Source organism: Schistocerca cancellata, chromosome 11 (assembly GCF_023864275.1).
Source record: "Schistocerca cancellata isolate TAMUIC-IGC-003103 chromosome 11, iqSchCanc2.1, whole genome shotgun sequence".
NCBI classification, from domain to species: domain Eukaryota; kingdom Metazoa; phylum Arthropoda; class Insecta; order Orthoptera; family Acrididae; genus Schistocerca; species Schistocerca cancellata.
In genome coordinates, this window is record NC_064636.1 from 147,891,149 (window position 1) to 147,906,369 (window position 15,221).

At 45.3% G+C, this 15,221-nt stretch overlaps 1 protein-coding gene across 1 annotated transcript in view; it reads right to left on the reverse strand.

Moving 5' to 3' along the window:
* Nucleotides 1-6,699: 6,699 nt before the first annotated feature.
* Nucleotides 6,700-15,221, reverse strand: part of LOC126108667 (speckle-type POZ protein-like) — a 67,156-nt gene continuing 58,634 nt past the window's right edge. The window contains exon 2 of the mRNA XM_049913978.1: nt 6,700-7,423. Coding sequence (XP_049769935.1) covers nt 6,816-7,412 — 597 coding nt within the window. The 5' untranslated portion in view covers nt 7,413-7,423 and the 3' untranslated portion in view covers nt 6,700-6,815. The remainder of the gene's footprint in view (nt 7,424-15,221) is intronic.

Sequence of the window (15,221 nt, forward strand, 5' to 3'; positions counted from 1 at the left end):
CGTTGCCAGCGATGTGGAAGTCGTAGGATACTCTTAGCAGTGCTAGTTGTGTTGACAGTTCGAGCGGCGCGGTCTATTTCCGGACGAATTTGTAGCAGTACTGAAGCGGATGCTGTGAAGTGTTTCCTTCAGTTTAGAAATCGAGTTGAACTTGCGAGGGCTTAAGTCAGGGCAGTGCGCGCGCACACGTGCAAACAACCAAAAAATTAATTACATAATTTTTCTCTTTAGAGGCGATTATTAGAGCTTAGTGACTACCCCTCACATAAGGGCGTACAGTAGCTGTTCCTGATGGCTAATCAGGTGAGCTAAATTAATTGACGAGGTTGTACACTAGTCAGTTCCACATTGCCAGATACAGGGTGGCGCACGAAATGTGTGTACCATTTTCTTTTCGAATATAAACTTTATTGTCAATACAATCTGAAAGGAACATATAGTACAATGAACAGCCGTCCATGGAGATTTGTTCAAACTCAGCACATGCTGAATATGTCCACAATTTCGTTTCCTAACTTCCTTCAAACGAATACTGAAGTTAGTGATAACCCTACGGCACATGTCTTCCGTAATTTCACTACAAGCTTTAAGGGGCTCCGGAAAGGCTCAAAATCAAGAAAAGTTCAATTTTTACTTTTTTGCGTTTTCTGAATCTGCAGACTATTATCTTTTAATAGATATATAACTTATTCAATTCCGAAGACTACAACTATTTTTAAATTTTTTTTGAAATGTGTTCTACATGGGCGTGACCCACTGTGGCGCTGTTAAACTGCGGTCAAATGGTGTTATTATTAACGTCCGTGTTCATCAGGTACATTTTAGTGATGTCAGATAAAGTATGTGTTGTGGCTAACCTGTTATGGTTCAATATATATCGCTGGTGTGATTGTCGATTGTTTCATGTTTATTTACTCTGTCGTTATCTCGAAAATATTCGTAATTAATTCTGTTTCTTGAGTCTCTGTTTTGTTGAAGTATAATAATGAGTAAAAGTAAAGTTATTAGAAATCCTCTGAAGACTTTTAAGAAAAGGAAAAATGTTGGAATGCCAAAGGTATGTGTTATTACTGTAAATAATAACATTCTAACATGGTACGAGCGATGCTTGCTTTAGACAAGGAACGCCTTCGGGCTGCAGACAGGGCTGTAAAGAGTCTAGAAATACAAGCAAGAGTAAACAGGAGGAGGAACAAGAGGAAGCTGGAGGAGGAGTTTGCAGAGGATGAAGATAATCCATCCTAAGGACCCGGAATGCACTAAAAAGTTAATCCAATCTTTGTCGCTCGATTCCCAAAACTTTTATTTTCTCATACTAATTACATGTTTTCTAAGGATCTTCCAAACATATTTGTTTCAAACTTTCAGTAAATGTTACACAATACCTTCTGCATAATTTAACACAGCCTTTTTCCAAAAAACTGTATATTTTTGAATATATAAATAAAAAATTGCAAAAAAATGTGAATTTTCATTACAGTTGAAAAAAAAAATCATCTTTAATAACTGAACTACAATTTTGTAATATCCCTGTGTTAAGTTGTAGCCCATATTCCAATAAATAATCTGTAAAAAGTTCAACTTCCTACCTCAAATACTTTGTGAGGAAAGATGTAATTTATAAGCGTTATTTTAACATTGCCAGTATAGGGCATTCCGGAGCCCCTTAAGTCTTCTGAGCTCTATTAAATAACGTGGACGTTTCGGGAAATTTTTTTTCCTTTAGGTACCCCCAAAGAAAAAACATCGATTGAGGTCTGCCGGCCGAAGTGGCCGTGCGGTTCTAGGCGCTGCAGTCTGGAACCGCGAGACCGTTACGGTCGCAGGTTCGAATCCTGCCTCGGGCATGGATGTGTGTGATGTCCTTGGGTTAGTTAAGTTTAACTAGTTCTAAGTTCTACGGGCCTAATGACCTCAGAAGTTGAGTCCCATAGTGCTCAGAGCCATTTGAAGCATTTGATTGAGGGCTGGGCTATTGGGGGGCCAATTTTGTCCGTCACTGAAGCGACCTGGAAACCTGAGTGAAATGATCCGCATGTCTAAATACTCGTGTAAAAACTCCAACACAGTGTTTGCAGTATGTGGCCTTGCTCCATCTTGCACGAACCACTGCGTGTTGAAGGGCAAGGCAGTAGCAAGAAGCTGTGGAATGAAGCTACTGCGGAACATGCTCAGATAACGCTCGCTGTTCGCAGTTTCTTCAAAGAAAAAGGGTCCGTGACTGGAAATTGCTGCGCACACTGTAATCCTCGGAGCATAATGTTGTCGTTCATGAAGCACTTGGGTTTTCAGTGGCCCAAAAGCGTACATTTTGTTTCTTAACCACACCGCCTAAATGAAAATGCGCCTCGTCTGAAAAGCAAACGTTGTTGAGAGTTTCTTCCCTATCCTCCGCCCACTGAGCAAACAGTAGTATCTGCTGCTTGTGTTCTTCAGTGAGCTTCTGTGCACAGGTCATCTTGTATGGGTACATACGGAGGTCACTTTTAAGAATGCGTTGAACGGAGCGTCTGGATATTCCCAGTTGCACTGCTGCCTTTCTACACGATTTCCCGGGATTTCTCTGTAGAGCAGCTCGTACCTCTTCAATATCCTCCAGCGAACAAACAGGCTTAAGCCGTCGGCACACGGACCGTGCATCCGAACGTTGAGCATTGAGCGTGCCGAGTTTCTGACGTCACAGCGTGGAATAGCACGCTCGGGAGACTTTCCGAACGTGCAGAGCGATATCTGGCGTGTGAGATATTCTGAGCGTGCGTCTGAGCGTTGACCAATGAGATGGCACACCGCCACCTACGTCACACGCACGCCGTCTCCCTTCAGTACAGAGTTGTGAGGCGCCATATTGGCATTCATTTCAAGCCTATACGTATATAAGCCGTTTCTGAGCACCAGCAAATTGAGAATCACTGGAAAACCCGTTGTTAACTGTGTGATTCGTTCCAGTAAAATAATGAGAAACATCACATTCGTGGCAAAATAATTATTGTAACTTGCGTATAATGAGAGTAGCGTATTTGAAGGCCAGCGACTCACTGAACATCCACCCAAAACGCATTGTTCTTGGTACAATTTCTTATAATTACATTTCAGTTAGTAAAATATTTACGATTAAAATTTTTAGCAAGACGTAAGAAACTATAATTAGAAACAGAGGCTGTGATGTTGGTTTAGCGTAATGAATAGCGTCACTATATAATAATGAGGTTTTTTTGTTGGAGCAGTGGTTCGCGTCCTGACAACAATTTTTTTTCCCCCTAACATTCGCGTTTTTATTAGGTTCTGATACTTTATTATTCGTTTAATACAAGTATAGACTATAATGTTTGATTTTATGTAAACAGAAGTTCACCTTTTTTTGAGGGGTGACTTTGTTCGATTGGCTTAATCTAAAGGGCAGCTTACACTACTTGTATCAAGATATTTTGCTCCTTCTTCTTTTGCGTTTCGTAACTCACATGTTGCAAAGATTCTGCTACTGGGTAGGAACAGTGATCAAGTAAAACTGACCTTGGGGTTTTACTGAAATGTGGGAATGATGAAATAATGTTCATCTTATGCGGAGAGGGATTCAAAATTTGCACCGCACTGTTTGTAACGGAACGTTTACAAGTTTGTGTCCTTATAGATTGGAAATGGTACTTTCCATTTCATGGACAAGGGAGGAAATGTGCGTTTTAATAGAGCTGACGTCGGAATTTTACGCGCGCCCGTTTAGTAAACAATGTGATTTATGAATTAGAAACTTCCCGCAACTGCCGCTGGAGTGCGTTGCGATTGCGAATACCACGCTGGGGCCCACGTACCGTATGCACGAGTCGCACCGTTCCTGAGCGTTCAGCAGCACGTTGAACTTGGCACGTTCAACGTTAACGTTCGGCAGCACGGTCCGTGTGCCGACGGCTCTAGGCCGAGGTCTCTTCGCTTCCAATACTGTTCCTTCCTGGACAAATTTATCGTACAACCTGTGGATGGTGGTCTTGTAAGGGACTAAGAGACCCATCGTGTGTTAAACTGTTGTCTGCCTGTGAGTCACAACAAGGCTTTTCGTTTGATGAAAAAGTAGCACAATTGCTGATCGTTGTTGTGTCGTAAGTCTTCCATTGTCAGCCATTGCTGCTTACTAGGCTCCTAGCGGCAGTATCGTGAATTACACTTTTTTTTTTTAAATTATTTACATGTCAAGTTCCGTAGGACCAAATTGAGAAGGAAGTCTCCAAGTTCATGGAACGTGTCAGTAAATGAACTTACAACACAAAAGTAATAACAGATAAAAATAAATGTTCATGAACCTGACAAAAGGTCTTTCCATAAGTTTAAGTAAACGCTATCAGCAATACAAAAGAATCAGCTTAATTTTTCAAGGAACTCCTCGACAGAATACAAGGAGTGACCCATGAGGAAACTCTTAAGTTTCGATTTGAAAGCGCGTGGATTACTGCTAAGATTTTTGAATTCGAGTGGCAGCTTACTGAAAACGGATGCAGCAGTATACTGCACACCTTTTTGCACAAGAGTTAAGGAAATCAGATCCAAATGGAGGTTTGATTTCTGCCGAGTATTAACCGAGTGAAAGCTGCTTATTCTTGGGAATAAACTAATATTGGTAACAAGAAACGACAATAAGGAATATACATATTGAGAGGCCAATGACAAAATACCCAGACTCGTGAAGAGAGGTCGACAAGAGGTTCGTGAACTCACACCACTTATTGCCCAAACCGCCCGTTTCTGATCCAAAAATATCCTTCTAGAATGGGAAGAGTTACCCCAAAACATAATACCATACGACATAAGTGAATGAAAATAAGCAAAGTAGACTAATTTACATGTCGAAGTATCATTCACTTTTGATACCGTTCGAATAGTAAAAATGGCAGTATTAAGTCTTTGAACAAGATCCTGAACGTGGGCTTTCCACGACAGCTTGCTATCTATCTAAACACCTAGGAATTTGAACTGTTCAGTTTCACTAATCATATGCCCGTTCTGTGAGATTAAAACGTCAGGTATTGTTGAGTTATGTGTTAGAAACTGTAAAAAACTGAGTCTTACTGTGATTTAACGTTAGTTTATTTCTACAAGCCAGGAACTGAGGTCATGTACTGCACTATTTGAAACCGAGTCAATGTTGCACACAACATCCTTTACTACCAAGCTAGTGTCATCAGCAAACAGAAATATTTTAGAGTTACCCATAATACTAGAGGGCATATCATTTATATAAACAAGGAACTCATTTCTTTTCCCAAGCTCTGCTGGTACTGTGTTAGAGATCCCAGCGGGATATCTAATGTTGTTGTTGTGGTCTTCAGCCCTGAGACTGGTTTGATGCAGCTCTCCATGCTACTCTATCCTGTGCAAGCTTCTTCATCACCCAGTACCTACTGCAGCCTACATCCTTCTGAATCTGCTTAGTGTATTCATCTCTTGGTCTCCCTCTACGATTTTTACCCTCCACGCTGCCCTCCAATACTAAATTGCTGATCCCTAGATGCCACAGAATATATCCTACCAACTGATCCCTTCTTCTAGTCAAGTTGAGACACAAACTCCTCTTCTCCCCAATTCTATTCAATACCTCCTCATTAGTTATGTTATCTACCCATCTAATCTTCAGCATTCTTCTGTAGCACCACATTTTGAAAGCTTTTCTTGTCCAAACTATTTATCGTCCATGTTTCACTTCCATATATGGCTACACCCCATACAAATGCTTTCAGAAACGACTTCCTGACACTTAAATCTATATTCGATGTTAACAAATTTCTCTTCTTGAGAAACGCTTTCCTTGCCATTGTCAGTCTAAATTTTATATCCTCTCTACTTCGGCCATCATCAGTCATTTTGCTCCCCAAAATGTGTGTCGTAAATCGTGAAAGAAACTGTGGTGTGCGTACTGTAAGACCTTCGGTACACACACCATCAGACTTGTCGCTCTAACGAAGTAGGCGAGTGTCAGCAATAAGTTTCGTGGTCTTATCGTGGCGTGTTTATCTTCTGCCGTTAGGTCAGATGATAGAAATGCCACTCGCACGCCTAGAGTAGCAGATTGACGGCGACCAACTTTAAACAGAACTTGATTAATTTTCAAACACGTTTATTAAAATAATCAAAAGCCTAGACCTTACGTAACTTGATTCTGGATGCTATTTACAGTTGACAGTCTGAAGTTCCTTTGGTCTTGGTACGTTAATCTTATTCTCACATATCTCTGATACTTGACGAAGTGTCTATACATTTCTCTTCATGGCTATGTACAGGAATATGATAATCTTATTAGGCGCAGACTGAAACTTGACTATAGACTGGTACAGAGAAATGCAGACTGATGCAGACTGACTAATCGGTGGTCTGTACACTCGTTATAATACCTCGCGCGTTCGGGTATCACTGCGTGAGTGTGATCCGCGAGGAGAAAAGGTTCTACGTTAGCAGCAATCTCATTGGCTGCGTTACACATTAATACGCGGATCAGCGGAAGCAGAATTTGGTCCGTCTCTAAGGCAGCGCCATCTCGTAGTGCGGAGACGGACGAGCGCTGCGCCTGCGCTGTTGTGCTTAGCGGGGCGCGCTCTAGTGGGAAAGTTGTGTACGCACTGACTACGCGGAACTATGTACACAATAGAAACAATTGATAACACATTTCGTGCGCCACCCTGTAGATTGGGACCTTTCTACATGAAGCATGCAATCACAGTTTCTGAAGACTTGTTTGGCGTTGTACTGGTACCAACTGATTGTAGTATGGGGAGCTTTCAAAAACACGCACACACACACACACACACACACACACACACACACACACAGAGACGTTATCCCAACCTGTTTTCCAGCACCGCCGGCTGTGGTGCTGGCGGCAGAAGCCCCGCCAACTGGCCGCAGATCTCCGCTGCGGCGTCTGCATTGCCCCTCAGCAGCTGCTTCCAGCCAGTGGTGGCCATCACCGCAGGGTGTCTGGCCACAAACTCCACGGCGGTGGTCTTCAGTCCCGGACAGCGGTGCAGAACGGCGAGGCCGGCGGTGGCGGCGGCGTTGTCCACGGTGATGTCCCGCGCCAGCTGCTCCTCGCACCTCTTCTTCAGCAGCGGCAGGTTGTACTTCTCGGCGGCCTCCAACAGCTCGGCCGCCACGCTCCCCAGCTGCGGCACCGTCTCCGTGTACATGAACAGCACCATCTGGCGCACTACAGCTTCCTGCATGTCGGTTATCTCCACGCGCCGGCTGCGGGCTTCGCGCATGTCGCTCCGCAACATGGCGGCAAAGACCGGGCTCCTCGCTGCCAGAATCAGACTGTGGGCCGCCAACTCAGAGCCGCCGACCACCAGCGTCACGTCAGCGCCGTGCCCGGACTCCATCAGCGCCAGCATGTCGCTTGCAAAGCTGCCTTCCTCACGCTTCGTATCCGCCATTTAGATCGAGCCTGAAAAACACGCAGCATATCAGCGGTGGTATTTTCTCAGTGATGCTGTACAGCAGGGGTCTCCAAGCTACGGCCCGCATGCCGAAACCGGCCCGCGTTAGCTGGCCGGACATCCCTCGTATCCGGCCCGCGACTGGACAGTTGTGAGACTGGATTCGTGATTTCCTGTCAGGAAGGTCGCAGTTTGTAGTAATAGACGGCAAATCATGGAGTAAAACTGAAGTGGTATCAGGTGTTCCCCAGGGAAGCGTCCTGGGACCTCTGCTGTTCCTGATCTATTTCAATGACCTGGGTGACAATCTCAGCACTCAGTCGTCACTATCCTACTATCCCCTCCCCTCCCTGACCCAGCCACCTCCTCGCCCCCAACTCATCGTCACTACCCTACTATCCCCCCCCCTCCCTGGCCCAGCCACCTCACCCCCACTCAGTTGTCACTACCCTCCTATCCCCCCCTCTGACCCAGCCACCTCCTCACCCCCACTCAGTTGTCACTACCCTGCTATCCCCCCCTCCCTGACCCAGCCACCTCCACACCCCCACTCAGTCATCACTACCCTACTATCCCCCCCTCCATGACCCAGCCACCTCATCACCCCCCACTCAATCGTCACTACCCTACTAGCCCCCCTTCCTGACCTCCTCACCCCCACTCAGTCGTCACTACCCTACTATACCCCCCTCCCTGACCACCTCACCCCCACTCAGTCGTCACTACCCCCCTATCCCCCCTCCACGACCCAGCCACATCCTCACCCCCACTCAGTTGTCATGACCCTCCTATCCCCGCCTCTGACCCAGCCACCTCCTCACCCCCACTCAGTCGTCACTACCCTGCTATCCCCCCCTCCCTGACCCAGCCACCTCCACACCCCCACTCAGTCGTCACTACCCTCCTATCCCCCCTCCATGACCCAGCCACCTCCTCATCCCCATTCAGTTGTCACTACCCTGCTATCTGCCCCTCTGACCCACCCACCCCACCCCACTCAGTTGTCACTACCCTGCTATCTGGCCGGCCCCTCCCTGAGCCAGCCAACTCCTCACCTCCACTCAGTCGTCACTACCCTGCTATCCCCCCTCCCTGACCCAGCCACCTCCACACCCCCCGCCCGTCATCACTACCCTACTATCCCCCCCTCCCTGACCCAGCCACCTTCTCACCCCCACTCAGTCGCCACTTCAATCATATTCTGGTACTGGTGCTCACAGTTTGGCTTCAGTTATCCGAGACTGCAGCCAGATGTGAAAGTTGTGTTTGCATGAGTGTGTGTGTGCATGCTCGTGTGTCATCTAGTTTTCACGACAGCTGTATTTGTGACACTTTTTGGCATGCCTATCTGTAACTCATCATCTCCACTATGTGGTGAGTGCCAACTTCCGTTTTCATAATACAGGTCGAGTCAAAAGTCCTTGGACACCTTTCGCATTCTGGAGGACGACGGTTCAATCCGTGTGCGGCCATCCTGATCTAGGTTTTCCGTGATTTCCCTAAATCGCTCCAGGCAATTGCCGGGATGGTTTCTTTGAAAGGGCATGGTCGACTTCCTTCCCCGTCCTTCCCTAATCCGATGAGACCAATGACCTCGCTGTCTGGTCTCCTTCCCCAAAAACAACCCAACCCAACCCTTGGACACATTCATAAGTTGGAAGATTAAAGGGAAAATTGAAATGTGATGATGGGAACATAGGTTTGACGTGGGGCCACAAATTTTGGAGTGAATGTCATACATGGCCGCCATCTTGAAATCCGCCATTTTGGATTCAAGTCATTTTTTTAAATAAGTAGGAGGGGTGTATGACACATCAAGTAACACTCGCTTGAGCTCTGGAATTGAGTTGTGTAATTTGTTTTTGGCTATCTTGTACAGTTTAGGAATTATTAATGTGGTTGCGGCGATTACAGTTGTGCATTGCACGGGATGGACAACACGTCGACCATGCGTTGTAACATTCGGTATGAAGGTAATTTCCCAACTTTCAACATTAATAACCTCTAAACTGTACAAGATAGGCAAAAACAAATTACACCACTAAATTCCAGAGCTGAAACGAGTGTTATTTGAAATGTCATACACCCCCCTTCCCATTTAAAAAAAAATATAGACTTGAATCCAAAATGGCGAATTTCAAGATGGCGGCCATGAATGACATTCACTCCAAACGTTGCGGCCCCACATCAAACCTATGTTAACATCATCACATTTCAATCTTCCCTTCAATCTTCCAACTTATGGAGGTGTCCAAGTACTTTTGACTCGCCCTGTATTGTGCACACAATGATAAGATTATGTATTTGCGCTACCATCAGGTGAATATTAGTGCATGCAATGTAACTTTAAGTGCAGTAGCCCCTTAAGGATATCAGCGAGCGGAATATACAGGATGTGATCAAAAGCATCAGGTCACCCCCAAAAACATACGTTTTTCATATTAGGTGCGATGTGCTGCCACCTACTGCCAGGTACTCCATATCAGCGACCTCACTAGTCGTTAGGCATAGTGAGACAGCAGAATGGGACTCACGGACTTCGAATGTGACTAGGTGATTGGGTGTCACTTGTGTCATACGTCTGTACGCGAGATTTCCACACTCCTAAACATCCCTAGGTCCACTGTTTCCGATGTGATAAATGGAAATGTCGTGTGGCTAGGGCCTCCCGTCGGGTAGACCGTTCGCCTGGTGCAGGTCTTTCGATTTGACGCCACTTCGGCGACCTGCGCGTCGATGGGGATGAAATGATGATGATTAGGGCAACACAACACCCAGTCCCTGAGCGGAGAAAATTTCCGACCCAGCCGGGAATCGAACCCGGGCCCTTAGGATTGACAGTCTGTCACGCTGACCACTCAGCTACCGGGGCAGACTCCAATGTGATAGTGAAGTGGAAACGTGAAGGGACACGTACAGCACAAAAGCGTACAGGCCAACCTCGTCTGTTGACTGACAGAGACTGCCGACAGGTGAAGAGGGTCGTAATGTGTAATAGGTAGACATCTATCCAGCCCGTCACACAGGAATTCCAAACTGCATCACGATCCACTGCAAGTACTATGACAGTTTGGCCAGAGGTGAAATAACTTGGATTTTATGGTCGAGTGGCTGCTCACAAGCCACACTTCACGCCGGTAAATGCCAAACGACGCCTCGCTTGGTGTAAGGAGGGCAAACATTGGACGATTGAACAGTGCAAAAACGTTGTATGGAGTGATGAATCACGGTTCACAATGTGGCGATCCGTTGCTAGGGTGCGGGTATGGCGAATGCCCGGTGAATGTCTTCAGCCAACGTGTGTAGTGACAACAGTAAAATTCGGAGACAATGGTGTTACAGTGTGGTCTTGTTTTTCATGGAGGGGGCTTGCACCTCTTGTTGTTTTGCGTGGCACTACCACAGCACAGACCTACATTGATGTTTTAAGCACTTTCTTGCTTCCCACTGTCGAAGAGCAATTCGGGGATGGCGATTGCATCTTTCAACACGATCGAGCACCTGTTCATAATGCACGGCCTGTTGCGGAGTGGTTACACAACAATAAGATCCCTTTAATCGACTGACCTGCATAGAGTCCTGACCTGAATCCTGTATAAGACCTTTTGGATGTTTTGGAACTCCGACTTCGTGCCAGGCCTCACCAACCGACATCGATAACTCTCCTCAGTGCAGCACTCCATGAGAAATGGGCTGCCATTCCCAAAGAAACCTTCCAGCACCTGATGGAACGTATGCCTGCGGGGGTGGAAGCTGTCACTAAGGCTAAGGATGGACCTACACCATAATGAATTCCAGCATTACTGATGGAGGGCTTCACAAACTTGGAAGTCATTTTCAGTCACGTGTCCGGATACTTTTGATCACGTAGTGTACCTTACGTTTGCCGGCTTCAGGGAAATGTCAGTACAAACATTATAAGCAGAGGTATGCTCGCTTCAAATGGTTCAAATGGCTCTGAACAATACGGGACTCAACATCTGAGGTCATCAGTCCCCTACAACTTAGGACTACTTAAACCTAACCAACCTAAGGACATCACACACATCCATGCCCGAGGCAGGATTCGAACCTGGGACCACAGCGGTCACGCGGTTGCAGACTGAAGCGCCTAGAACCACTTGGCCACACAGACCGGCTATGCTCACTTCACTTTAAATTCGGGTGCACATAGTGTAAGCCAAGATGTGCTGGTCTCATCACTGGCACAATACAGATGGAGCACATCATGCGCCCCCCACCATGTGCAAGTGTAGAAAAATTGCTCGTGCTGAAACATCAGTAGCATGCCTGATACTGTGACAGTGCACAGACTAAACAAACAGATGAAGATACTTCAAAACATTTAGTTCTCTTTGAAGAAACTATACACAATCTTGAACTTAAAAAATCAAAAATCTAAAACTATCACAGTTTCAATGATGTTTTGAAAAGGAACAGCAATAGACAAGAAATGTGACTACCTACATTCTCGAGAACTCGCAGACATTAGACATATGATATGCACACTCCGCAAAAGACCTTTAATCAGAAATAACTATCAAAAAGAGCTAAGCACCACCACCATAGCATAGCATAAAGCAATGGATACTGTAGTATACCAGTTATCGTGATTGTAAATTTTATTGTCTTGCGAATCACGTATTGTGATCATAAATTATTTATCTTGTAAATAAGGACTTACTTAGTTGCGCTGAGCAAATAGCGACTGTAACATTTAATAACCATGAGAAATATGACTCAAGACATACATCTACATCCATATTCCGCAAGCCACCTGACGGTGTGTGGCGGAGGGTACCCTGAGTACCTCTATCGGTTCTCCCTTATATTCCAGTCTCGTATTGTTCGTGGAAAGAAAGATTGTCAGTATACTTCGTGGGGGCTCTAATCTCTCTTATTTTATCCTCACGGTCTCTTCGCGAGATATACGTAGGAGGGAGCAATATACTGCTTGAGTCTTCGGTGAAGGTATGTTCTCGAAACTTTAACAAAAGCCCGTACCGAGCTACTGAGCGTCTCTCCTGCAGAGTCTTCCACTGGAGTTTATCATCTCCGTAACGCTTCCGCGATTACTAAATGATCCTGTAACGAAGCGCGCTGCTCTCCGTTGGATCTTCTCCATCTCTTCTGTCAACCCTATCTGGTACGGATCCCACACTGCTGAGCAGTATCCAAGCAGTGGGCGAACAAGCGTACTGTAACCTACTTCCTTTGTTTTCGGATTGCATTTCCTTAGGATTCTTCCAATGAATCTCAGTCTGGCATCTGCTTTACCGACGATCAACATTATATGATCATTCCATTTTAAATCACTCCTAATGCGTACTCCCAGATAATTTATGGAATTAACTGCTTCCAGTTGCTGACCTGCTATTTTGTAGTTAAATGATAAGGGATCTATCTTTCTATGTATTCACAGCACATTACACTTGTCTACATTGAGATTCAATTGCCATTCCCTGCACCATGGGTCAATTCTGTGCAGATCCTCCTGCATTTCAGTACAATTTTCCACTGTTACAACCTCTCGATACATCACAGGACCATCCGCAAAAAGCCTCAGTGAACTTCCGATGTCATCCACCAGGTCATTTATGTATATTGTGAATAGCGACGGTCCTATGACACTCCCCTGCGGCACACCTGAAATCACTCTTACTTCGGAAGACTTCTCTCCATTGAGAATAACATGCTGCGTCCTGTTATCTAGGAACTCTTCAATCCAATCACACAACTGGTCTGATAGTCCATATGCTCTTACTTTGTTCATTAAACGACTGTGGGGAACTGTATCGAACGCCTTGCGGAAGTCAAGAAACACGGCATCTACGTGTGAACCCGTGTCTATGGCCCTCTGAGTCTCGTGGACGAATAGCGCGAGCTGGATTTCACACGACCGTCTTTTTCAAAACCGATGTAGTCTGCAGAAAAGTCATTATACTCGAACACAATACGTGTTCCAAAATTCTACAACTGATCGACGTTAGAGATACAGGTCTACAGTTCTGCACATCTGTTCGACGTCCCTTCTTGAAAACGGGGATGACCTGTGCCCTTTTCCAATCCTTTGGAACGCTACGCTCTTCTAGAGACCTACGGTACACCACTGCACTCTGTGTAAAATCGAACTGGTATCCCATCAGGTCCAGCGGCCTTTCCTCTTTTGAGCGATTTTCAGTGTTTCTCTATCCCTCTGTCGTCTATTTCTATATCTACCATTTTGTCATATGTGCGACAATCTAGAGAAGGAACTACAGTGCAGTCTTCCTCAGTGAAACAGCTTTGGAAAAAGACATTTAGTATTTCGGCCTTTAGTCTGTCATCCTCTGTTCCAGTACATGAACATTATCGAAGTGGCTGCGAGAGAGCCAGGCACTCCTTGGCTCACAGTGTTACTCCATGAGCAGAATATTATTACTTGCGCACTCCGCCTCCATAGCGTAGCGGTAGCGTTACCGCCTACCACGCAGGGGGCCCGGGTTCGATTCTCGGCAGGGGACTGGGTGTTGTGTGTCCACCATTATCATTATTGACTCGCAAGTCGCCGAAGTGGCGTCAACTAAAGAGGACTTGCAATGTGGCGGCCAAACTCCCCCGACTGGAACCTCCCGGTCAACAACGCCATACGATCATTTCACATTGAACTAAAGCAGGTAATGAAGGGCTCTTTTTTCTGAGAGCTCTTATGAGTACGTACATATATGGTGACTAGCCTCTTTTGTGTTATAAAGCGGTGTTGGCAAGAGCCATTTCTGAATCTGCGACTCATAGAAAGTTACATTAGCGTCAGCGACGCAAATATTGCCAGAATAATTTCTTCATCCATGACAAAGTATACTTTTCTTACAAGAAGGTACCTTGTACGTCATCGCAAAACTACAGACTCATCAGATGACAGCCTACTGCACTGCCCCCCGCCTTGTAAGTCACGTGATTCGAAGGAGTAGGCCGAGTTTATTACGCGCTGTGTGGAGTGGAATTGACAGCTAAAGTTTTTCTCATTTATATCTGAAAGCAAGCACTGATTTTAACAATTAAACAATTTACATCATTGCTATGACACATGTAGTAGTACAGTTAACACGATTTCTCTGAACTTCACAGTATTAAAGCGATAGTTTTGTGTTTACATCTGGTCAGGTCAAACGTGTCCACAGTTCTGTTTACATGCAACAGAATTCCATTCTCCAATGAATAATTGTTTCAGTTGCACTGTGAGTCTTTTAGTTCGCCGCTTTCACAGGTGTAGAAGACAAAATATCAGTTTGGCTGGCAGCACTGCGTTTCTGACGCGTCCTCAACCAAACGCGTGCAATGTTTTGTTAGGATTTTGTAAGAAATGACATCCGTTTATATCCATAATGTCCGGCTTTTACGTAGAATAAGCGTTTATATTTTATTCTTTTTGCCACCGTACAGTCATGCCGGTATTTGAAGCAAGCGAAAGACTGGCAGTTTACATTGAATGAAACGGAAGCAGTCTTGATTCTCTAACACACAGTCTATTGCAAACCCTAAGGAAGTTAGTGCATTCCTATGAAACTGATAATGCTCCTGTTAAAGAGACGTTGTTTACCTAGTAATGACCTATTCTCTGAGGCATGGTACTTCAAATGAATCAAGTGTTTTTTTTTTCAGAAGTGAACAGTGGGATTGTGTAAAGCAGGTAACAATAAACTGTGCAGAATGCTTTTCAAGACCCTTGGAACTCTTCACACACTCCAAATATATGTACTCCTTAATGGCTTTTCTTCCAGCCAGCAACTTTTTGAGGTTCCCAGTCATCAAAAACAAAATTCATTG